Raw genomic sequence first — 18,537 nt, forward strand, 5'->3', positions numbered from 1 at the left:
TATATATATATATATATACACACACACACACACACACACACACACACAATATACATATACACGTGTGTGTGAACTTTTAGCAGACTGTATATTTATAATCACACCCTCCAGTGTCACCCAGATGAGGATGAGGTTCCCCTTTGAGTCTGGTTCCTCTCAAGGTTCCTTCCTTTACCATCTAAGGGAGTTTTTCCTCACCACAGTCACCTGAGTCACCTCAGACCTGCTCTTTGGGGATAAATACAAACACATTTAGATATATCTAATATTAATCTGGAATTTTTGTATTCTATTAATCTTTATATTATTCTTTATAATAACCTTTTCTTCTATGTTTATGTTCTGTAAAGCTGCTTTGAGACAATGTCAATTGTAAAAAGCGCTATAGAAATAACCTTGAATTGAATTGAACTGAATATATGTATGAGACTCAAAAGTACACCAGACCAACAGATCAAATTTACATCAGACCCAGGAAAGGGGATGCAAACTTTTGAACCGTTTCATTCTTTTCGGTATTAAAGTTTTAACATTTACATTTACAGCATTTGGCTTTTAAGTCTATCATTCAATACTTTCACTGTGGTTCACTAGGTTACAGACTTAAGATACCATGAGACTAAATCACTGTTCAAAGTTTTTTCTTTTATTGTTTTTTTTAAGTTGTTGTTGTGTTTTTAAGTTGTTAAGTACAACAAAAAGGGAAGAAAGTGCTAGTTGAAGTGTTTCATGAATAAGTAGATCTTCAACCGTCCGTCTGAAAATATCCAGTGACTCAGCTGTCTGGACCTCTAGGGGAAGTTTATTCCACCACCTCTGTGCCAGAACAGAAAAGAGTCTTAGGAAAAGAGTAGTAAACTTGAGAGATGGACAACATGCACATGCAGAAGTGTTGCTGCAGGAGCATCTTATGGAACCAAGCAATCATTACATACACTCTTACCTTGTATGTAATAATAATTAAATTCAACTTGGGCCATTTTTTCAGACCACACAAACTTCTCTAAACACTTAAAAGGAGAAAGTAATTACTATTATGTAAACTGTATATACTTACGCCTATTACAATACACACAATAACATTGTTTAACATGGATTTTATTTTTTTATGTAGTTAATGGATCTTCTTGTCTTTCAGCAAGTCTCATGATCAGCAATTGTCACGTGCACGGAGGAGCTCCAGGCTGAGGAACACTCCTGAGACGCCTCACGTCGCTCTTCGTCACAAGCTCAAGCAGAAGCTCCATGAGGTACGCCTCATTTTTTTGGATGTATGTTTACGCGGTTTGACTGTTCTAGGAGATTACATTGAAATCTCATCTTTGTCCAGACCGCTGCTCAGTCTCCACTTCCACCCAGTAAACGTGCGAGGTCTGAGGGCAAGACGCTGAGGACACCGGCAGTGCTTCCCTCTCCTGCACTGTACGATGATGACGTCACACCTCGCGGGCTGCTCAGGGGCATTATCCAGACCGGTGAGTGCAGAAGAGGCGCTTTGCTCGGATGTCACATGTGCTTGGTGAACTCCTCCTGAATTTTGTTGTGCTTTTCAGAATCTGAGGCGTCTCTGCTGCTGTCTGGTCAGACTGCTGTACCTGAAGCAGTTCAGCACATTGACGAGGCCAGTATCCATAGCAACAGACGCAGGTGGGCGTGTCTATCATCTACTTATAATACTTGTAAAGCACATTCCTGTGAAAAATAAACACTAAGACTAAGTGTGTGTGTGTGTGTTTCAGTGATGGCATGTCAGGACTCGAGCTGCCTGATTTAGCCACAGAGCCGCTGACTCACATGATCCAGGGGTTGAGCCGCCGGAGGCCGCCGCCCACTTTTAACGTCTCTGTTTTCGAGAAACAGCTGGACCAGCCATCAGGTTCTGTATCATAGAGCATCATTAACTTCTGTTCAGTTTTGTACAGAAAGAGCCAGGATGAGATTTATAAGACAATATTAATTTATGGGATCTGATCAGTGTCGTGATTTGATTACTAACCGTTCTATGTATTTAAGTTTAATACAGTTTTAATCATAACACAGAAGCAGTAAATTAGACTGATTTACAGCAGCAGGAGGAAATGACATTAGTGCAGAAGACTAAACAGTAAACAAATGGATGTTATTTTATTTCAGGTGAAGAAGAGATGGAGGTCTCACAGGAGAATTCGGATGTCACTAAGGAGCAGGATCTCTCTGCTGGTTCCAAAAGGTAAACCATTCTGGCAGATTTTAATTGGTCACTCAGGGCTTTTTTTGGTAGTTTTACACAGGGTAGTGGGGTAATTAATCTATAATCTCTAACAGCTTCTACTACATGAGTTTTCTTTTTTGTTACGCTTAGAGCATCTGATTAACTCTGTGGTCATCTGACAATTTTAGTACTTTTGCTTTATTCTTTGGCTTCACAAGTGCTTCTTCTGTCTTATATTTTTGTCTTTGTGCATCTGTTGTGATCCAACAGATAATAATTCTTTTACAATTGAAGACAAATCAAGCTGCTTGTGTTTACTGCGATGGAGATGGGATCGTATTCACTTTAGAATAGTAATTTCACAAGAAAATGACAGCAAATTACTTTCTTATCTTTGTCAGTCTGATTATTTTCATGCTTATAATTATTCACAGTATTTAGGCCTAAACTTATGTGTAGCAAACTTTTTTTTTTTTCTTTTTTTTTCTTATTGATAAACAAAATCAGAAATTTTATTGTGGTTATTTTATAACAAAATAAAAGCCACAGGTTCCAGACTAGGGCTGTTTAATGACTTTTTTTTTTTTTTTTTTAGAGTTTTTAAAATTTCTATTTTAATTTTTAAAAAGCTTGTTATGAATATTAATGCGCATATGACGAATTTTAATGAGTGGCATTTATTTATTTTCTATATTTATAGTTTTTATTTCCTGTCTTCACACACAAATGATACCTAGGATTAGCTGAGTCTTAATCGATTTCCTTTTTGCTTTTTTTCATGCACGCATATCGTTTTGTCCTTGTCTCAGCGTCCTCAGCCTCACCTTAAAGACTCCGTTCGTGAGCCTTCAGTCCGAGAGAGGGGGTCTGAAGCGAAAAGCGGCCGGACGACGGAAGCAGCTTTCTGTAGACGCCTTTGACGAAGCCGTTCAGAAACGTTTAGAGAGACAGAACGACCAAGGTGCTGCACTGATCTCATTCACGACCTCTGATTGGTCAGAAAATGTTGATTCATTCTCTATGACAGCTCTGACTGTAGGGCTGCACATCAGTGTTCATTAGAATTAATGCTGCGCTCTCCTACTTCGTTGTCGTTTCTATAGCAACAGCTCATTCACAAAGATTCCTACAGGGACTCCACTGATATTTAAAAAAACAAAAGTGTGTATCATCAATATGTGAAGTTTTCTTTAGAGACATTTATTTATAAACGTGTGTTCTGATTTCATCACTTACTAAAATGTATATAGCCGACTCCAGAATTATTGGCACCCATGGAAAATATAGGCTAAAAATCATTATAAAAAACGTCTGATTTACACTTTATCAGAAAGCTGTGCAATTTATTGTATTGTCATATAATAATGACACTTATTTATTAATTTATAACGGATTTGTTTTATGATTTTTAAAATATCAACAAAAATATAACTAATTTGTTCTATATATTTGACCATTTTTAAGTATTAAATTAATATTAACTTTTTACCATAACATGCTTTTAAATGATTATTTAAATAAAACGTGTATCATGTAGTATTTCTTAAATAATCTTTTAATTGTACAATTTTATACTATATATATTGGGTAAAAATATTATCATATTTTAGCTGCTTCCAGGTAGTCGGATTATTTGTTTAAAAAAAAAAAAAAAGAGAAAATGTCTTATGACATAATCATCATATTATTTTCACCTATTTTATGCACCTTCTTTTTTGTCTTTTTGTTGATTTGGTTTGTCAGATTATACAGTAGTGCAGGATGGAAGAACTCTTCAGGACTCTGCCTGGCAGAAGTTCACTCTGGGGTTAAGTAACGTCACGGTGCCGGAGCTCACCACAGACATGATGATGAGCAACACGGAGCTCTACGCCCATCCACAGACCGCCGAGTCCGAGTCGAGAGACACCGATGGAGGGGTTACGAAGAATGAGATGAAGAGAGATGATGGTGGTGTAGGAGAAGAACTTCAAGAAAGCGCTCAAGATCAGGAAAAGATGCGTGAGAGTAACATCTCTAAACCTCAACCAGATCCTTCAGAACACCCGGAACCGGATTCTCAGTGTCAGGAAGAGGAGGACGAAGTGGATATGTTTCCTCCATCACAAGAGAAAGAGTCCACATCTTTGAGTCCTGAGGATATCCCGTTCGCTCCGACCCAGGCCATGGGGGAGTGCGTGTCTCAGCCTCGAGTGCAGGAGCAGGAGGAGTCTCTGATACCTGAAGCTCAGCTGGAAGAAATGTACCAGAGAGAAGATGAAAGCTTTCAGGGGGAACAGTCATCTCATCTGCCTCAGCAAATCACGCGGCGAGTGTACCGCTCTGAAGGCGGAGCTTTAAGGCCTGGAGTGATGGCAAGAGTCAGAGGTACGAAGAGCCTCGGGATGGATCAGGATCCCACAGAGAAACGTGAGTCATCATCAGACGGGAAATTGTGTTGTACTGCTTTGGGGCAGAGCTACTTGTCTCAGTTTGTGATGTCACTGTTTAAGCATTATTGGTTTACGGTCTCGTAACAGAACCAGCTTTAGATATAGATGTTGCTTTTTACAAGTTAGATTGTTAATCATAAATACATGGTAATGACGACTGTGATCATCTGTCTGTTACGTTTTTGCACTCTCCTACATATTCATATATACTGCTGTTTTTATGATAAAGATATATCAATGCTACACTTGTTAAACTTCAGGCGGAACTTTTTAAATTCTACCTCAGGATTTAAAACAAAAGAAATAAAAAAAGGGTAGTTTATCTCCAATATGAAACTTTAAACTACACCTGTACACAAACGCATTAAACTGAAAAGTTTAATGAAAGAGTAGCTTTGACCTTCATTTCTAGTGGTTTTGTAGTTTTTTTTCGGACCATTTTCTTTCAGTGCAGAGAAATATTTTTTTCTGTGGTATTCACACACACTCGGGTCTAACTGGGAGTCCTTGTCTCTTGTGTAGAGCTGCAGAATTTCACCACTGGAACTGTGCCGAAAGAATTAGCTAGCGTGGCGGACGAACCTAATCGCAGCCTTGCGTCTCCCTCCGCTGTCGACACCACAAAGCCTTCATCATCTGAGACACAGCAGGACAGTTTGGTGCAGAATATTGATGTGGAATTCATTCAGGATCTCGACCAGGTGGAAAGCGAGGAAGTTGTGGTGTCTGTTCATGTTAGCCCCACTGTGGACTTTGAGGAGGTGGAGGAAGAGCAGCAACAGGAAGAGGAGGTGGAGGAAGAGCAGCAACAGGAAGAGGAGGTGGAGGAGGAGCAGGAAGAGGAGGTGGAGGAGGAGCAGCAACAGGAAGAGGAGATGGAGGAAGATCAGCAACAGGAGGAGTTTGAAGAACAGGAAGAGGAGCTGCTGCAACATGAAGAGGAAGATGCACAGAGTGAAGGTGGGACTTTTTTTCTTTACATATCGCTCCTTTTATATATTTGTTTTTATTTACCTTTAACATATTTATATATTGTCACAGAGCTCTCGATGCAAACTCCAAGTTTTATTAGGCAAAGGAAGCAGGTATCTACTCCCGGTGCTCTGGCCACACCTGCCATCCTCAGAGCTTTGAATGCTGGGTAACTGATTCATAATCTTCAATCAATAAACAGGTTTTGGGATTAGATCCTGTAAAAAGCTCACTCTGTTTCATATTCTCAGTCCTGCCTCAAAGGTCGTGAAGCCACGCCAAAAACGTCAGCCTCGGTCATCCGCTGCCGCCGGCGTCCTCCCGAAGAGCTATGTCATGAGCGTGTTTAAACACTTTGCTAAAACTAAGGTTGCAGGCGACGTCTATCCCGTCATCAGTGACATGTAAGCCGATAAGATGAAGATTTTGACAATGAAATGAAAGTTGATAAACGCTCGCAGTTGGTCGCTGATTCTGTGTCTTGTCTCAGTCTGAAGAGGTATTTTGATCGTATGGCCGACGATCTGGAGGTGTATTCAGCTCACGCAAAGAGGAAAACCATCGAGGTCGAGGATGTTGAGCTCCTCATGAGAAGGTTTGTTCTGAAGGCTGTCTTACTATTTATTTATTTATTTTTAAAGTAAATACACATGTGGATCAAGTAATCTGTTGCTTTTTGTAGACAGGGCTTTGTGACAGACAGCACTCCGGTCAATGTGTTGATCGAGAAGTTCCTCCCACTCGAATACAGGAAGCTGCTCATCCCTGTCGCAACCAGCGGAAATAAAGTCGTGCCTGATCGACGGAGATAAACTACACAAGTCATGCGCGCTCTCTCTCTCTCTCTCCCCCATTGTTCATAAATCTAATTTACTTTCCTTTTATTGTCTATTTCCAATCAAAGTTTTTTTTGTTTTTTTTTGCAAAAATAATTAGAATTTGTACTATTTAACCTGCTGAGGTTGCAGATGGACTTATTTTGTGTTCCCTTTGTACATTGTTTCAAGTGAAGATTATAAATAAAGCTTTAAATATGCTGCTGTGAACTTTTTTGTTGTTGTTTGTTTTTTAATACACTCATCATGTCCACCTACCTATTCCATCTGTTGTGCTGTGCAAAAGTATCGGCACCCCTACTGGGTTCACCAGTGTACAGATTTCCCACTGCTTGTCCTGGAGATTTCAGTGTTTTTATTCATTGCTCTAATACAAGCCTCTACCTTGTGTGTCAGATGTGACAGAGGAGGAAAAACACAAGATCACGGTGTACGTTGAAGGGAAACTGCATCACGTTAGCACGAGTGAGCAACTCCGCATTGATGCTGAGATGTTTCAAACCCAAACATGTCCACTAATGCTGCTGTACCTGGTTTATCAATAATACTGAAACTAGGGAACAAGGTTTAGATTTTTATTTAGATCTTCAGAATCCTTTTTCTTCTTTCGTCCAGCAAATGACTGAAAGTTGTAAGTGAATAAACTGGGCTTATGCACAATTTATTTACCTTCCACATTAAAGAAATAAATTTATTGCAATTGTTTTTTTTTTTGTTTCTTTTTCTTTTTAATTCTTGCAGATTTTTTTTTTTTTTTTAATTTTCAATCAAGTGTGAACTTTCAAGGTCATATTTTAACAAGATCCTCTGTATGTTCTCATGAGTATAATGTTTAAGCCCCTGCTAATGGACAGGGTAGAGGGTGCCAATACTTTGTGCAGTGCATCATATGAGGTACACCAGTGACCCGTGTTAGATGTATACAGGTGTATCACGTGTGAATGATGAAATAAATAAATAATAAAGCCACATGTATGCAAACAATAATAGATATTTCAACCGAATGGGCGTGGCAAAGCACATTCGTGTTGCGCATGCGCGAACTCTCCTAGCTTGACCTGTTTGTGGTGATCAGAAACCGCTGTTACTGCGATTAATAACACAACACAGCATCACTACCTAAAGGTGCACAAGTGTGAACCCTGTCTGAATGACGTGACCTGAATAAGAGCTTTTTATTTTCCTGAGGAAAAGTGAGTTTGTCCTGATCTGATCTGATCTGATCTGGTCTGGTCTGATCTGAGGAGGGGAGGCGACCCGAATGCTAGGCAAGTTTCTACTCGGGAGATTTTATCCACAAGAAAAGCAACAAAAAAAAAAAAAAGATTTCCGGGTCGAAACAAAGATTTCCGAAAAGTAATTTAGGTGAGTAAAAATGTTTAAAGGTGTGTTTAACATTTACACCGCAAAACATGGTCAAATGTTTTAGCTAGCTAGCTAGCATGCTAATCACTAGCCTAGCTAACGATATTCTCACACAAAATTCATCATTATTATTATTATTATTATTATTATTATTATTATTATTATTATTATACCAAACCATCCATATTTTTATAGAATTATTTTTTATAGAATTATTTTAATTATTAATTTTTTTATAGAATTTTTAAAAATATTATTTTTATAGAATTTCTTTTATAGAATTATTTATTATTATTATTAATATTGTTATTATTATTATTATTATTATTTTTATAGAATTATGTTTTTTAATAGAATTATTTTTTTTATCATTTTTATAGAATTATTATTTATAGAATTATTATTATTTTTTTTTATAGAATTTTCACCCTTATTTTTTATAGAATTATTTTATTATTATTATTTTACAGAATTATTAATTGCTTTTTAGCAACGTTACAGAATATATCTTTTTGAACAGAAATCTAATGTTCTTGACACGAAGGCATTCTGACCAGTTATTTATTGTTTTTGTAAATATATCTTTAATTAAAAATGCAAGTGCAAGTAGATTTAAAAATGTTCAATTATACTGATTTGTGGATGTGATTTACATCTTTTTTTTTTATTTAAAAAAATTAAGTTTATATCTTTTATCCGTAGATATGGGTGTATTTTAGCTTAATTGTCATTTTAGATTGGTTTCTTCAGCTTCTGTACTGTATTTATTTTCCAGCTGTGAAGGTCAGGTGATGTGTTGGTTGTGTTGGGGTTATTAGATGATAAACTATTTGAGGTGGTGTTGGGTTTATAAGAGGATAGACTATTTGAGGTGGTGTTGGGGTTATTAGATGATAGACTATTTGTAGTGGTGTTGGGGTTATTAGATGATAGACTATTTGAGGTGGTGTTGGGGTTATTAGATGATATAGAAAATTTGAGGTGGTGTTAGGTTAATAGGACAGTTAACGGGGATGTGGAGGATGAGGGTGTGGACCGAGATCAGTGTAGATTCTGTAAATTATCTTTAAACCATCATGACATAGGTGGAGGTTATGTGGTTTGTCAGAAATATGTCAGTCATTTAGTCATGACCTCAGTCACTGTACCGTTTCTTAACTGCGTGAATGAATTTTCTAATTAATTCGCTTCTGTTGAAAATTTTTACTGTGTTCAGAATTATATGTGCCCTCTCTCTCTCTCTCTCTCTCTCTCTCTCTCTCTCACTCTCTCTCTCACTCTCTCTCACTCTGTAGGATTATCCCCTGATTGGTTGGAGCTTCAGCTTCAAACAGGACATATGTGTAATGGCTGAGAGAGCGTGAGTGCAGCAGGTGTGTGTGTGTGTGAGAGTGTGTGTCTGTGTTGAGTAGAATGTTGCCGGGTGTGGGTGTGTTTGGAACAGGGCAGACTGTACGCTCCCTGGTGCCCTTACTGCAGGCGGAAGGATTTCCTGTTCAGGCCGTCTGGGGCCGGACACAGGAGGAAGCGGAACGTCTGGCAAATGAGCTCAACATCCCATTCTCTACCAGCCAATCAGACGACGTCCTGCTGCGGCAGGAAGTCCACCTCGTGTGCATTCTGACGCCACCGCCACACACACGCCAGATCGCAGTGAAGGCATTGGGTAAGATTTTATACTCGTCTCTCATGTTCTTTATCTTGGCTGTCTGTGTAATGAACCGATTGGGTTGTGTTCCTTCCTAAACCGCACCCAGTTCTGTACTCTCACACACACACAGGCACGCAGACATGCATGCACACACACACAATTGTTCTTCCCTTGTTGACAAATTGTTTCCTCAACATTTCATTTAAAAAAGATTGTGCTGATAACTTGGGTTCAGAACCTCAGAATGAACCTCATTTATCACATCATGAACTAAAATTTACCACCAGATTTAAATGTCTGATTTACAAACACCGCAGCACGACAGTTACCACAGACACACAATAACCCGCCCTGCTTCATAGGGTGCCAATATTTTTGTCCTAATGGAACTGCAAGTTGATTTAAATGTGACCGCGTAATCCATATATATATAAAACCACAGGAACTCCTTGACGGCCTCACTGTCTGTGTGAATGCTCTCTAATTCATTCGTTTGTGTCCAGCATGATTAATGAGGGATGTTGTTATGAAACATCAAGCACAGGCGGGGTTTTTTTTTCTCATTGCTGAAGCCCGGCTCTTATTTTAGCTCCTGTAAGTAATCTGAGAACTTATCTGTCTCTGTAGGGATTGGAAAGAATGTGATCAGCGAGCAGGCTGCTACTCTAACGGATGCCTGCTTGATGGTGACGGCGGCGCAGTATTACCCGCAGCTCATGAGCATCATGAACAATGCTCTGCGCTTTCTGCCTGCCTTCGTCCTGATGAAGCGGCTGCTTGCGGAGGGGTACTGCGGGTCGCTGCAGGTAAACACACGTTTTCACACCCGTTCATAGGAGTTTACACAGTAGATTATCATCAGAATGTGAGAAACCCACTCAGCATTTACAGATCATATAAAAAGTACACAAAAGGAACCCAAGACAAATCATTCTCAGCTCGTATTCCACCTTTAATGTGCTTCAGCAAACCAAAAACATTCGAGGGGAAAAATAAACATCCTGCCATTGTAACAGGGGGTGTGTAAACTTTTATATCTTCTGTATGTACAAAATCTCTTCTGTTCTCTCTCCCCATTCTGTCACTAGTTATTTTTCCAAAACATGCCTTCTTTGTTGTTTTTTTCTTTCAGTTAAATAAACGAATTACTTTTAAATAATACTAAACTTTATTAGGCTGAACTGAAAAGGTTTTAGATGATAGTTTATTTGTTAATAATTATAATTAAAATAATACACAATGAAAATAATAATGGAGGTTTTTTAAATTATCTCTTTATTAATATTTTTTTTTTTTTTGGCATATTATGTAAAGACACAATAATGATTTTATTATTTATTGGTATCATTTTTTTTTTTTTTTTTTTTTTTTAAATTAAGCTCCTCTCCTCGTGTTTACTTCCTGCTCTAAATGTTTGGGGTTTTACACCAACTGTAATTGTGCACTTACTTTAATTTGTATAAAAACATCAAAACATACGATATGGACGTGTTTTTAAATTTGCGAAAATATGCTAAAAGGCAAAAAACGTTCATTATTATAACTGGCTGTAAATTTGCAGATCAAATGCATTTATATGTGATGAAAGATAAGCGATGAGAAGTGTGTAGTGGTCCTGAGTTTCCTGTTTTCTCTCCAGGTGTGTGAAGCACGTGTGTACGGCGGCTCGTTGCTGAGCCAGTCGTATGGCTGGGCGTGGGAGGAGCTGATGGGCGGCGGTGGCCTGCACACAGTAGGTTCCTGCATCATCGACCTCCTGAACTACCTGACTGGGAAGCGGGCCGAACGTGTTCACGGCATGCTTAGGACCTTCGTGCGGCACGGCGCCACGGGCAGCGGCATTCGCTCCGTCACCGCTGACGACTATGCATGTTTTCAGCTACTCATAACAGGGGGCGTGGTCTGCAACGTGACGTTGAACTTTAACCTTCCGGGCGCTGATCTTCACGAGGTCATGCTGGTGGGATCGTCTGGGAGACTGGTGGCCAGGAGCACCGAGCTGTATGGCCAACGAAACAGCATGGAGGGGGAGGAGCTTCTTTTATGTGACAACAGCTCAGGGGCAGGGCCTTCGGTCACAGGACTGAAAGCGATGGTGAATCAGCTGCGTCTGTCCTTCCAGGCGCAGGAGGACCGGCGGTCCTGGGTGCGACAACCCATCGCCATGGCGTCCACGTTTGAGGACGGGCTGTACGTTCAGACGGTGGTGGACGCCATCAAACGGTCAAACCGCACTGGAGAGTGGGAGAACGTGGACGTCAGAACTGAGGATGTAGATCCCAATCAGAACCACAGAACCGCTCTGAACTGAAGCGACAACTGAATGACGAACGGCTAACAAACTACACTGCTGTAGACATCCGGTGTTTGTTGACTCTGCTAACATGGCAGTCTGTTTTAGGCTAAACACTGCATTCCGAGGCATAAAGTGCTTTCCACACAACAGACAACAGACGCTTGACCTTCAAGTTAATTTGAGTTTAAGCCGGAGAGCAAAAACCGATAGACACGATGTGTTTCTCAGATCGTAATCATATCACTATTTAGGTCGTATGACAGCTTACTGAGATTTCTCTCACCATCTCCTGTAGAAATGAGAGTGGGATTTATAAACGTCAACATTACACTTTTTACAATGTCACCCTGTATGATCAGTTACTTCACATGTGATTTACACAAAATACAGATTTTCTGTCTATTACCTGCATACAAAACAAACAGTATTCACCACCTTACCCACAATGCAGTGCTCCTGCTGTAAACACACTACACGTCTTCACTCCAGGAACATTCCTGTCTTTATCATACACTACGATCCACATACACAAACACACACACACACATCTCAATACTGCTTCTGACTTTGTGTTTACATTTGTGATGAATACTGACTGCGATTAGATTATAGTGCAGTGAAAATTTCACACCATAACACTCATAACCCTGTATCATAACTTATATAGTTATTATCTCTCTTACAAATCTGGAATTTGAGAAATGTGCTCTATAAGTTAAAGTAATCATTATTATTGGGTTGGTACATATAACATATATGAAATCAGTTCAAATTAAAGCCAAGTGTTGGAGGGAAGTTTAAACCTTTCAAACAGGAAGTGAAGATTTCATTCTGTTGTCTTTTGTGTGAGAAGCTCTCAAAGCTGATTATCTTTTAGAGTGAAACCATTTCTATACCAACTGAAGAAACACTGGAGTTATATCACTGGAATCGCTCTGTGTGTGTGTGTGTGTGTTTCACCTTTACTCTCCGCCATAAGCTACACAACTAGGTTTTCAGCTGTGAATATTTTTATTTGTTGTATTTTATTTAAACATTTTAAGCTGTGTAGTTCTGCAGGATTTATCCAGGATGTTTATTGAACTAAGTAGCAGCATTGATGCTGTCTGTATGGCTCAGAAGAGGAACGTTGGAGTTGAGATCAGTGCTCTGATTCTCCAACGTTCCTCTTCTGAGCCATACAGACAGCATCAATGCTGCTACTCAGTTCAATAAACATCCTGGATAAATCCTGTAACATGACACTTGCTGTGAATTGTTGGCTGCTGTTTTAGAAACTAGGATGGCTAAAACGATACACAAAGATTCCGGCATGTATTTATTGTCTGAAACTGTATGTGTGTGTGTGTGTGTGTGTGTGTATGAGTGGGAGAGAAAGAGAGAGAGCGAGAGAGAGAACATTGTTCCTTTTAGTGTTTAATAAAATACTTCAGAATTTATTGCAATTGTCATTGCTGTTTTGTGTTAAAATGAATGAAACAATTTTCCAGAGCAGGTTTTATGAATAATCTTTCACATAAGTATCCTTTATTTTTCTTGTATAAAACAAGTTCACTTTATTTATATAGCACATTTAAAACAGCCATAAGAATGACCAAAGTGCTGTACAATAAGAGTGTTAGTAAAAATACACAGAAAAAAATTATACTAAGACAACAGATAATGAAAACAAAATAGAGTTAAACAATATAATAATACACACTAAAACAAGCAATAATAAGAACAGTTAAAGAACAATAAGAAGAATTAAAATGAAAGGGAAAACTATGGATATGCAAATCATTCCAAAACTGTGGCCCAATCGCTGAAAAAGCTCGATCCCGTCTACGCTTAAGTTTTGAAAAGGGAACAGTGAGGAGGTTCTGGTTGCCTGATCTTAGGCTTCTTAGGAGAGTAAGGATGCAATAATACAGATAAATAAATAGGAGCTTGATTATGCAAGGACTTAAAAACAAATAAAAATATTTTAAAATGAATTCTGTATTCAATAGGCAATCAGTCAAGAGTCCTCAGAAGAGGGGTAATGTGATCGCTTTTATGCTTTTTTAAAAGAAATCTGTCAGCAGCATTTTGAACTAATTGTAAACGGTAATTGTCTCTTGACTAGGTAACAAGATTTGTCTCTTGACTAGAGAACTTTAGTGACTGATTTACATTTACCGTATAGTCGTCTGAAAAAAGTAGAACACGTAATAATTAGAATATATCGTCGCTGTTGGGCGGAAACCTCGTATGTCCAAATTTGGTCAATTTCAGATATTTTCACATATCGATACTATTGGTCAGTCCCCATGTGGGTCTGTTATTTTTACAAGTTATTAACCAATCTAAAGTCTTGAAAATAGCTTGAGCGCAAATCTCATAACTCCATTGGACACTTCAACTGTCCACCTCTTCCTCACTCCACAGGAGAGATTCTCATATTTCTCCTTAACAAACAAATCAACGAATCAACACGTCTTCTGAGGTACAGTTGAGGCCAAAATTATTAGCCCCCCAGGAATTTTGGAACATTTTCCTAAAGATCTTTCCAATGTTTGCAGCATTGATAAAACTTGATATAATCAAACATTCGCCAGTGCTATTTAGTAGCTTTTGGTACATTTTGGAATATAAAATACATTTTTAGGCTTGCTTTATAATCAAATATAGTGAAAATGGGGTGGTCAAAAATATTAGCCCCTTGTGAATATTTGCTTTCAAAACACACCCAATTAATCAATCAGCTTTCAAAACACACCTAATTAATCAATCAGCTTTCAAACCACACCTGTGCAGTCAATTGGCTTCCTAACAACACCTGGGCATTCAATCAGCATTAAAGGACTCCAAGGAACAGGGCACTTGAACACATTATTGGGAGAGACTACTTTTACTCACCATGCCAAAGACAAAGGAAATCAGTCTTGAGCTCAGAAAGAAGATAGTGGAGGCTCATGATAAGGGGGAAGGCTATACTGCCATTTCCAAGCTTTTCACAGTGTCTAGAACCGCCGTACGTTGCATCATTGCCAAGTACAAGGAGACAAATTCTGTAAGAAACAAACCTGGGCGTGGTCGTAAGCGCAAGATTTCAAGAACCCTGGAGAGGAAAATAGTCAGAGATATCAGCAAGATGCCCCAGACATCTGCCAAGATGATTGTTGCTGACCTGGCCTCTTCTGGAGTTGATGTTTCAAGGAACACAGTTGTGAGGGCTCTTCATCGTGGTGGGCTTCAGGGCCATCGTCCCAGAAGAACCCCTTTACTCAAACAGCGGCACATCACAGCTAGACTGAGGTTTGCCCGTGAACATTTGAAAGGTAAAGATGAGTTTTGGGAGTCTGTGCTTTGGTCTGATGAGACTAAACTGGAACTGTTTGGGCACATGGATGTTGCTTATGTTTGGCGAAGAAAGGGTGAGGCCTTCAACCCTAAGAACACAGTTCCCACAGTTAAACATGGTGGTGGGAGCATCATGCTGTGGGGCTGTTTTGCAGCTTCAGGCACAGGGAGCCTTGTTCGGGTGCATGGCATCATGAAAAAAGAAAATTATGTTGACATTTTGAGGGATAATATGCAGAAATCTGCTCGTAGTCTAGCCTTAGGTCGTCGCTGGGTCTTCCAACAAGACAATGACCCAAAGCATACATCGAAATTGGTCCAACAGTTCCTGAAGGATACCAAAACAAAGGTCCTGGAGTGGCCCGCACAGAGCCCAGACCTCAATCCTATTGAGAATCTGTGGCGAGTGCTCAAAGTGAATGTCCATGCTCGGAAATCACGTAATTTGGACCAGCTGGAGCAATTTGCAATGGAAGAATGGGCTAAAATCCCTCAGGAAACCTGTGCCAACCTAGTAAAGAACTACTCTAAGAGGTTGTTGTCAGTTGTGGCTCAGAAAGGGTTCACTATTGACTATTAATGACCGGGGGCTAATAATTTTGGACGTTTCATTTTTGCCCTTTCTTGTTTCAACTCACTATTTCAATTAAATATCCTAATCAAACTTAGTGGAGATTTTGTCTTTGTTATTTTGGAAACAAACACACTATAAAACACTTTAATTAACACGTTAATGGTCATTTCCATGGAGAAATCAAGAGTTTTGTCTAATTTCATAAGGGGGCTAATAATTTTGGCCTCAACTGTAAATGTCTTCAAAACACTGGGCTCAAAGAAAAAAAAATCTTGACCCCCGCTAGTTCTGGTGCTCGTCTGAGGACAGAAATTTAGCGCAAGACAATCCACTGCAACGTGGACTAAACCCTGTGCACTGCATATAAGGTACGGCGTTTTTTTCATTTCCTGAAAAATAACGGTTTTGGAGATATGAGGATTCCACCCGACAGCGACGATATATGAAAATGTCAGACCCAGATATATTTGACACTGATGGATCTGTGTCAGGGTTGAGGTTGTCTTCCAGCTTCTTAAAGTTAATTCTCCTCATTTTGCTTTTCTAATCAGCTCCATTCTTTCATGAAGGTTCTCCACTAGATGTGTGATTGTGTGTGGGGGGATTAGTGATCGTTCAGCTACAAGAGCATTCGTGAGATCAGACACTGATGATGGTAAGAACACACTTTTTAAGATTTATCACGTTATGTTTTGTAAGTTTATTTTTGCTTTGAAGGCAAAAATATAAATAAATAAAAATAAATAAATAAAATAAATATTAACATAATAATCACGCTTCTGATCCTTATTTTTTCCTCATTGTTAGTTAAAAGTTTACATTTTATTACATGTAATTTACGGATTGTTTGGGCACAAATTAAATAGTAAACTATTAATAATAAGAATAATTAAAGCTGCAAGCAGCATTTCCCGGGGTTCAAGCGTTTAAGGCCTTTAGGGAGTTTAAGGCCTTAAAGGATTTTCACATACACAAAGTGACCCACAAGTCACATACACAAAGTGACCCACAAGTCACATACACAAAGTGACCCGCAAGTCACATACACAAAGTGACCCGCAAGTTACAGAGGGTGGCACCCGCTCCTAACCTAGTGTCTCTAATACAGAAAAGCTTACCAACGTGTTGCACAATATGTGTCATGTGAAGTCCTCACCTGTCCAGTTTTCCCCAAAATAAACAAAGTCATATCCATAAAGCGAAGAAACACAAGCATCCAGATGCAGAACGAGTGACCGGCAAGTCACGTACACAAAGTGACCGGCAAGTCACGTACACAAAGTGACCGGCAAGTCACGTACACAAAGTGACCGGCAAGTCACGTACACAAAGTGACCGGCAAGTCACGTACACAAAGTGACCGGCAAGTCACGTACACAAAGTGACCCGCAAGTCACGTACACAAAGTGACCGGCAAGTCACGTACACAAAGTGACCCGCAAGTCACGTACACAAAGTGACCCGCAAGTCACGTACACAAAAGCCACGTTCACACTGCAAGTCTTAATGCTCAATTCGGAAATTTTGCTCAGATCTGATTTTTTTCTTTGCCTGTTCACATTACCTTTTAAAATGTGGCCTATATCAGATACCAGTGTGAACTGTTTGCTGTTTTGAACTGACCCGCATGCGCAAACGAACAATAACAATGACGTCACACGCAGCAGGCCGTTGCGCTAAAAAGTTGGCGAGGTTATGGAGGAAGTATTGTATCATCTGGTGCAAGCAAACATATCATGTAATGCTATAATGTGATGTATTCAATGCAAGCATTATGAGCTGGTTCACGTAACCACTTTATATAACACTCTTAACACACGTTACCAGTCACGTTTGTGTCACGTTTTCGCCGGCAAAAAAAAAAAAAAAAAAAGAAAAGGTTTCGCCGGCGCATAATTGTGACGAATGTCAATGTAGATTGACGTAAAAGTCGCATCAAATCCGCCTTGGTTGTTCACACTGCGGCCACATTGGAAAAGATCAGATTTGGGTCTGATTCAGGACCACATATGGAAGTGTTCACAGAAGATTTGAGTGTTCACACTACTCCTGAAGAAGTCTGACCTGGTCACTTGACCCCAAAAAAATCGGATTTGGGCCACTTTTACCTGCAGTGTGAACGTGGCCAAAGTGACCCTCAAGTCACGTACACAAAGTGACCCCCAAGTCACGTACACAAAGTGACCCCCAAGTCACGTACACAAAGTGACCCTCAAGTCACATACACAAAATAACTAAGAAATTGGGATACATGAACAGTCTGACATACTAAAACTGAATGAACAACAACAGAGCCCTCTAACAAATTAGCACACATCTTTCTCCTTGTGTTTCTGTCTCTGTTTCTGATTCTAATCCTGATTCTGATTCTGGTTGATTGGTGGATCGACGGGTGATATCACACAGGATAATGAAGATTGACAGGAGATGTCCAATGGTAGGGATCTGAAAAGATAGATAGTGGAGCAAAGAGAGAGAGAGAGAGAACAAGAACAAACAATCGCCGCGGTTTTTGAACTGTGACCTCAGTTTGACCTCTTTCACATGTGTCCCAGGTTTGGTGTTGATCATTTAGTTCTTGAGTTATTGACATTTTAGTAAAACTGGCTCCTCACAGTCCGACCGTTTTGGGGCCCCTTAAGGACCCTGAATCAAAATTTCGAAAATTATTGACATTGAGACTCCAGAGAATATTACTGCACTGGATTGGTCTCGATCAGGCGAAAAACCTAGGACTAGTTCGCAAAAGTAGGTTTCGGACAAAATGTGCTATAGCGAAAAAATTTTCAGGCGGAAATGAAATCGGAGATATACGTTTTTTAAGTCATGAGCCAAGGATTCCAATGATATAAAGCACTTGAGATTTGGACATACGGTTTAGGAGTTATGGGCGTTA

At 39.5% G+C, this 18,537-nt stretch overlaps 3 protein-coding genes across 3 annotated transcripts in view; 2 read left to right on the top strand and 1 right to left on the bottom strand.

Annotated features, from left to right (window-relative positions):
• Positions 1–6,641, top strand: part of cenpt (centromere protein T) — a 7,460-nt gene extending 819 nt beyond the window's left edge. Inside the window, exons 2-13 of the mRNA XM_060864619.1 lie at positions 1,139–1,250; positions 1,331–1,475; positions 1,554–1,647; positions 1,740–1,876; positions 2,134–2,209; positions 3,001–3,152; positions 3,935–4,600; positions 5,146–5,583; positions 5,665–5,764; positions 5,847–5,999; positions 6,086–6,190; positions 6,278–6,641. Coding sequence (XP_060720602.1) covers positions 1,139–1,250; positions 1,331–1,475; positions 1,554–1,647; positions 1,740–1,876; positions 2,134–2,209; positions 3,001–3,152; positions 3,935–4,600; positions 5,146–5,583; positions 5,665–5,764; positions 5,847–5,999; positions 6,086–6,190; positions 6,278–6,407 — 2,308 coding nt within the window. The 3' untranslated portion in view covers positions 6,408–6,641. The remainder of the gene's footprint in view (positions 1–1,138; positions 1,251–1,330; positions 1,476–1,553; positions 1,648–1,739; positions 1,877–2,133; positions 2,210–3,000; positions 3,153–3,934; positions 4,601–5,145; positions 5,584–5,664; positions 5,765–5,846; positions 6,000–6,085; positions 6,191–6,277) is intronic.
• Positions 1–18,537, bottom strand: part of tmppe (transmembrane protein with metallophosphoesterase domain) — a 298,028-nt gene that overhangs the window by 127,531 nt on the left and 151,960 nt on the right. The gene's annotated exons all lie outside the window — the stretch shown is intronic.
• On the top strand, positions 7,475–12,886 carry gfod2 (glucose-fructose oxidoreductase domain containing 2). Its single transcript, XM_060864743.1, has 4 exons — positions 7,475–7,796; positions 9,092–9,462; positions 10,075–10,253; positions 11,087–12,886. Exons 2-4 carry the CDS (start codon positions 9,210–9,212, stop codon positions 11,756–11,758), a joined length of 1,104 nt encoding a protein of 367 aa, XP_060720726.1. The 5' UTR covers positions 7,475–7,796; positions 9,092–9,209; the 3' UTR covers positions 11,759–12,886.

The sequence above is a fragment of the Tachysurus vachellii genome, chromosome 1 (assembly GCF_030014155.1).
Source record: "Tachysurus vachellii isolate PV-2020 chromosome 1, HZAU_Pvac_v1, whole genome shotgun sequence".
Taxonomy (NCBI): Eukaryota; Metazoa; Chordata; class Actinopteri; order Siluriformes; family Bagridae; genus Tachysurus; species Tachysurus vachellii.

What these genes read in the sequence shown, in the direction of transcription:
- gfod2 (XM_060864743.1), top strand. Translation starts at nt 9,210, where the DNA reads ATGTTGCCGGGTGTGGGTGTGTTTGGAACAGGGCAGACTGTACGCTCC. An exon ending in GATCGCAGTGAAGGCATTGG is followed by an intron (nt 9,463 to 10,074) that starts GTAAGATTTTAT and finishes CTGTCTCTGTAG; the next exon opens with GGATTGGAAAGAATGTGATC. An exon ending in GGTACTGCGGGTCGCTGCAG is followed by an intron (nt 10,254 to 11,086) that starts GTAAACACACGT and finishes TTTTCTCTCCAG; the next exon opens with GTGTGTGAAGCACGTGTGTA.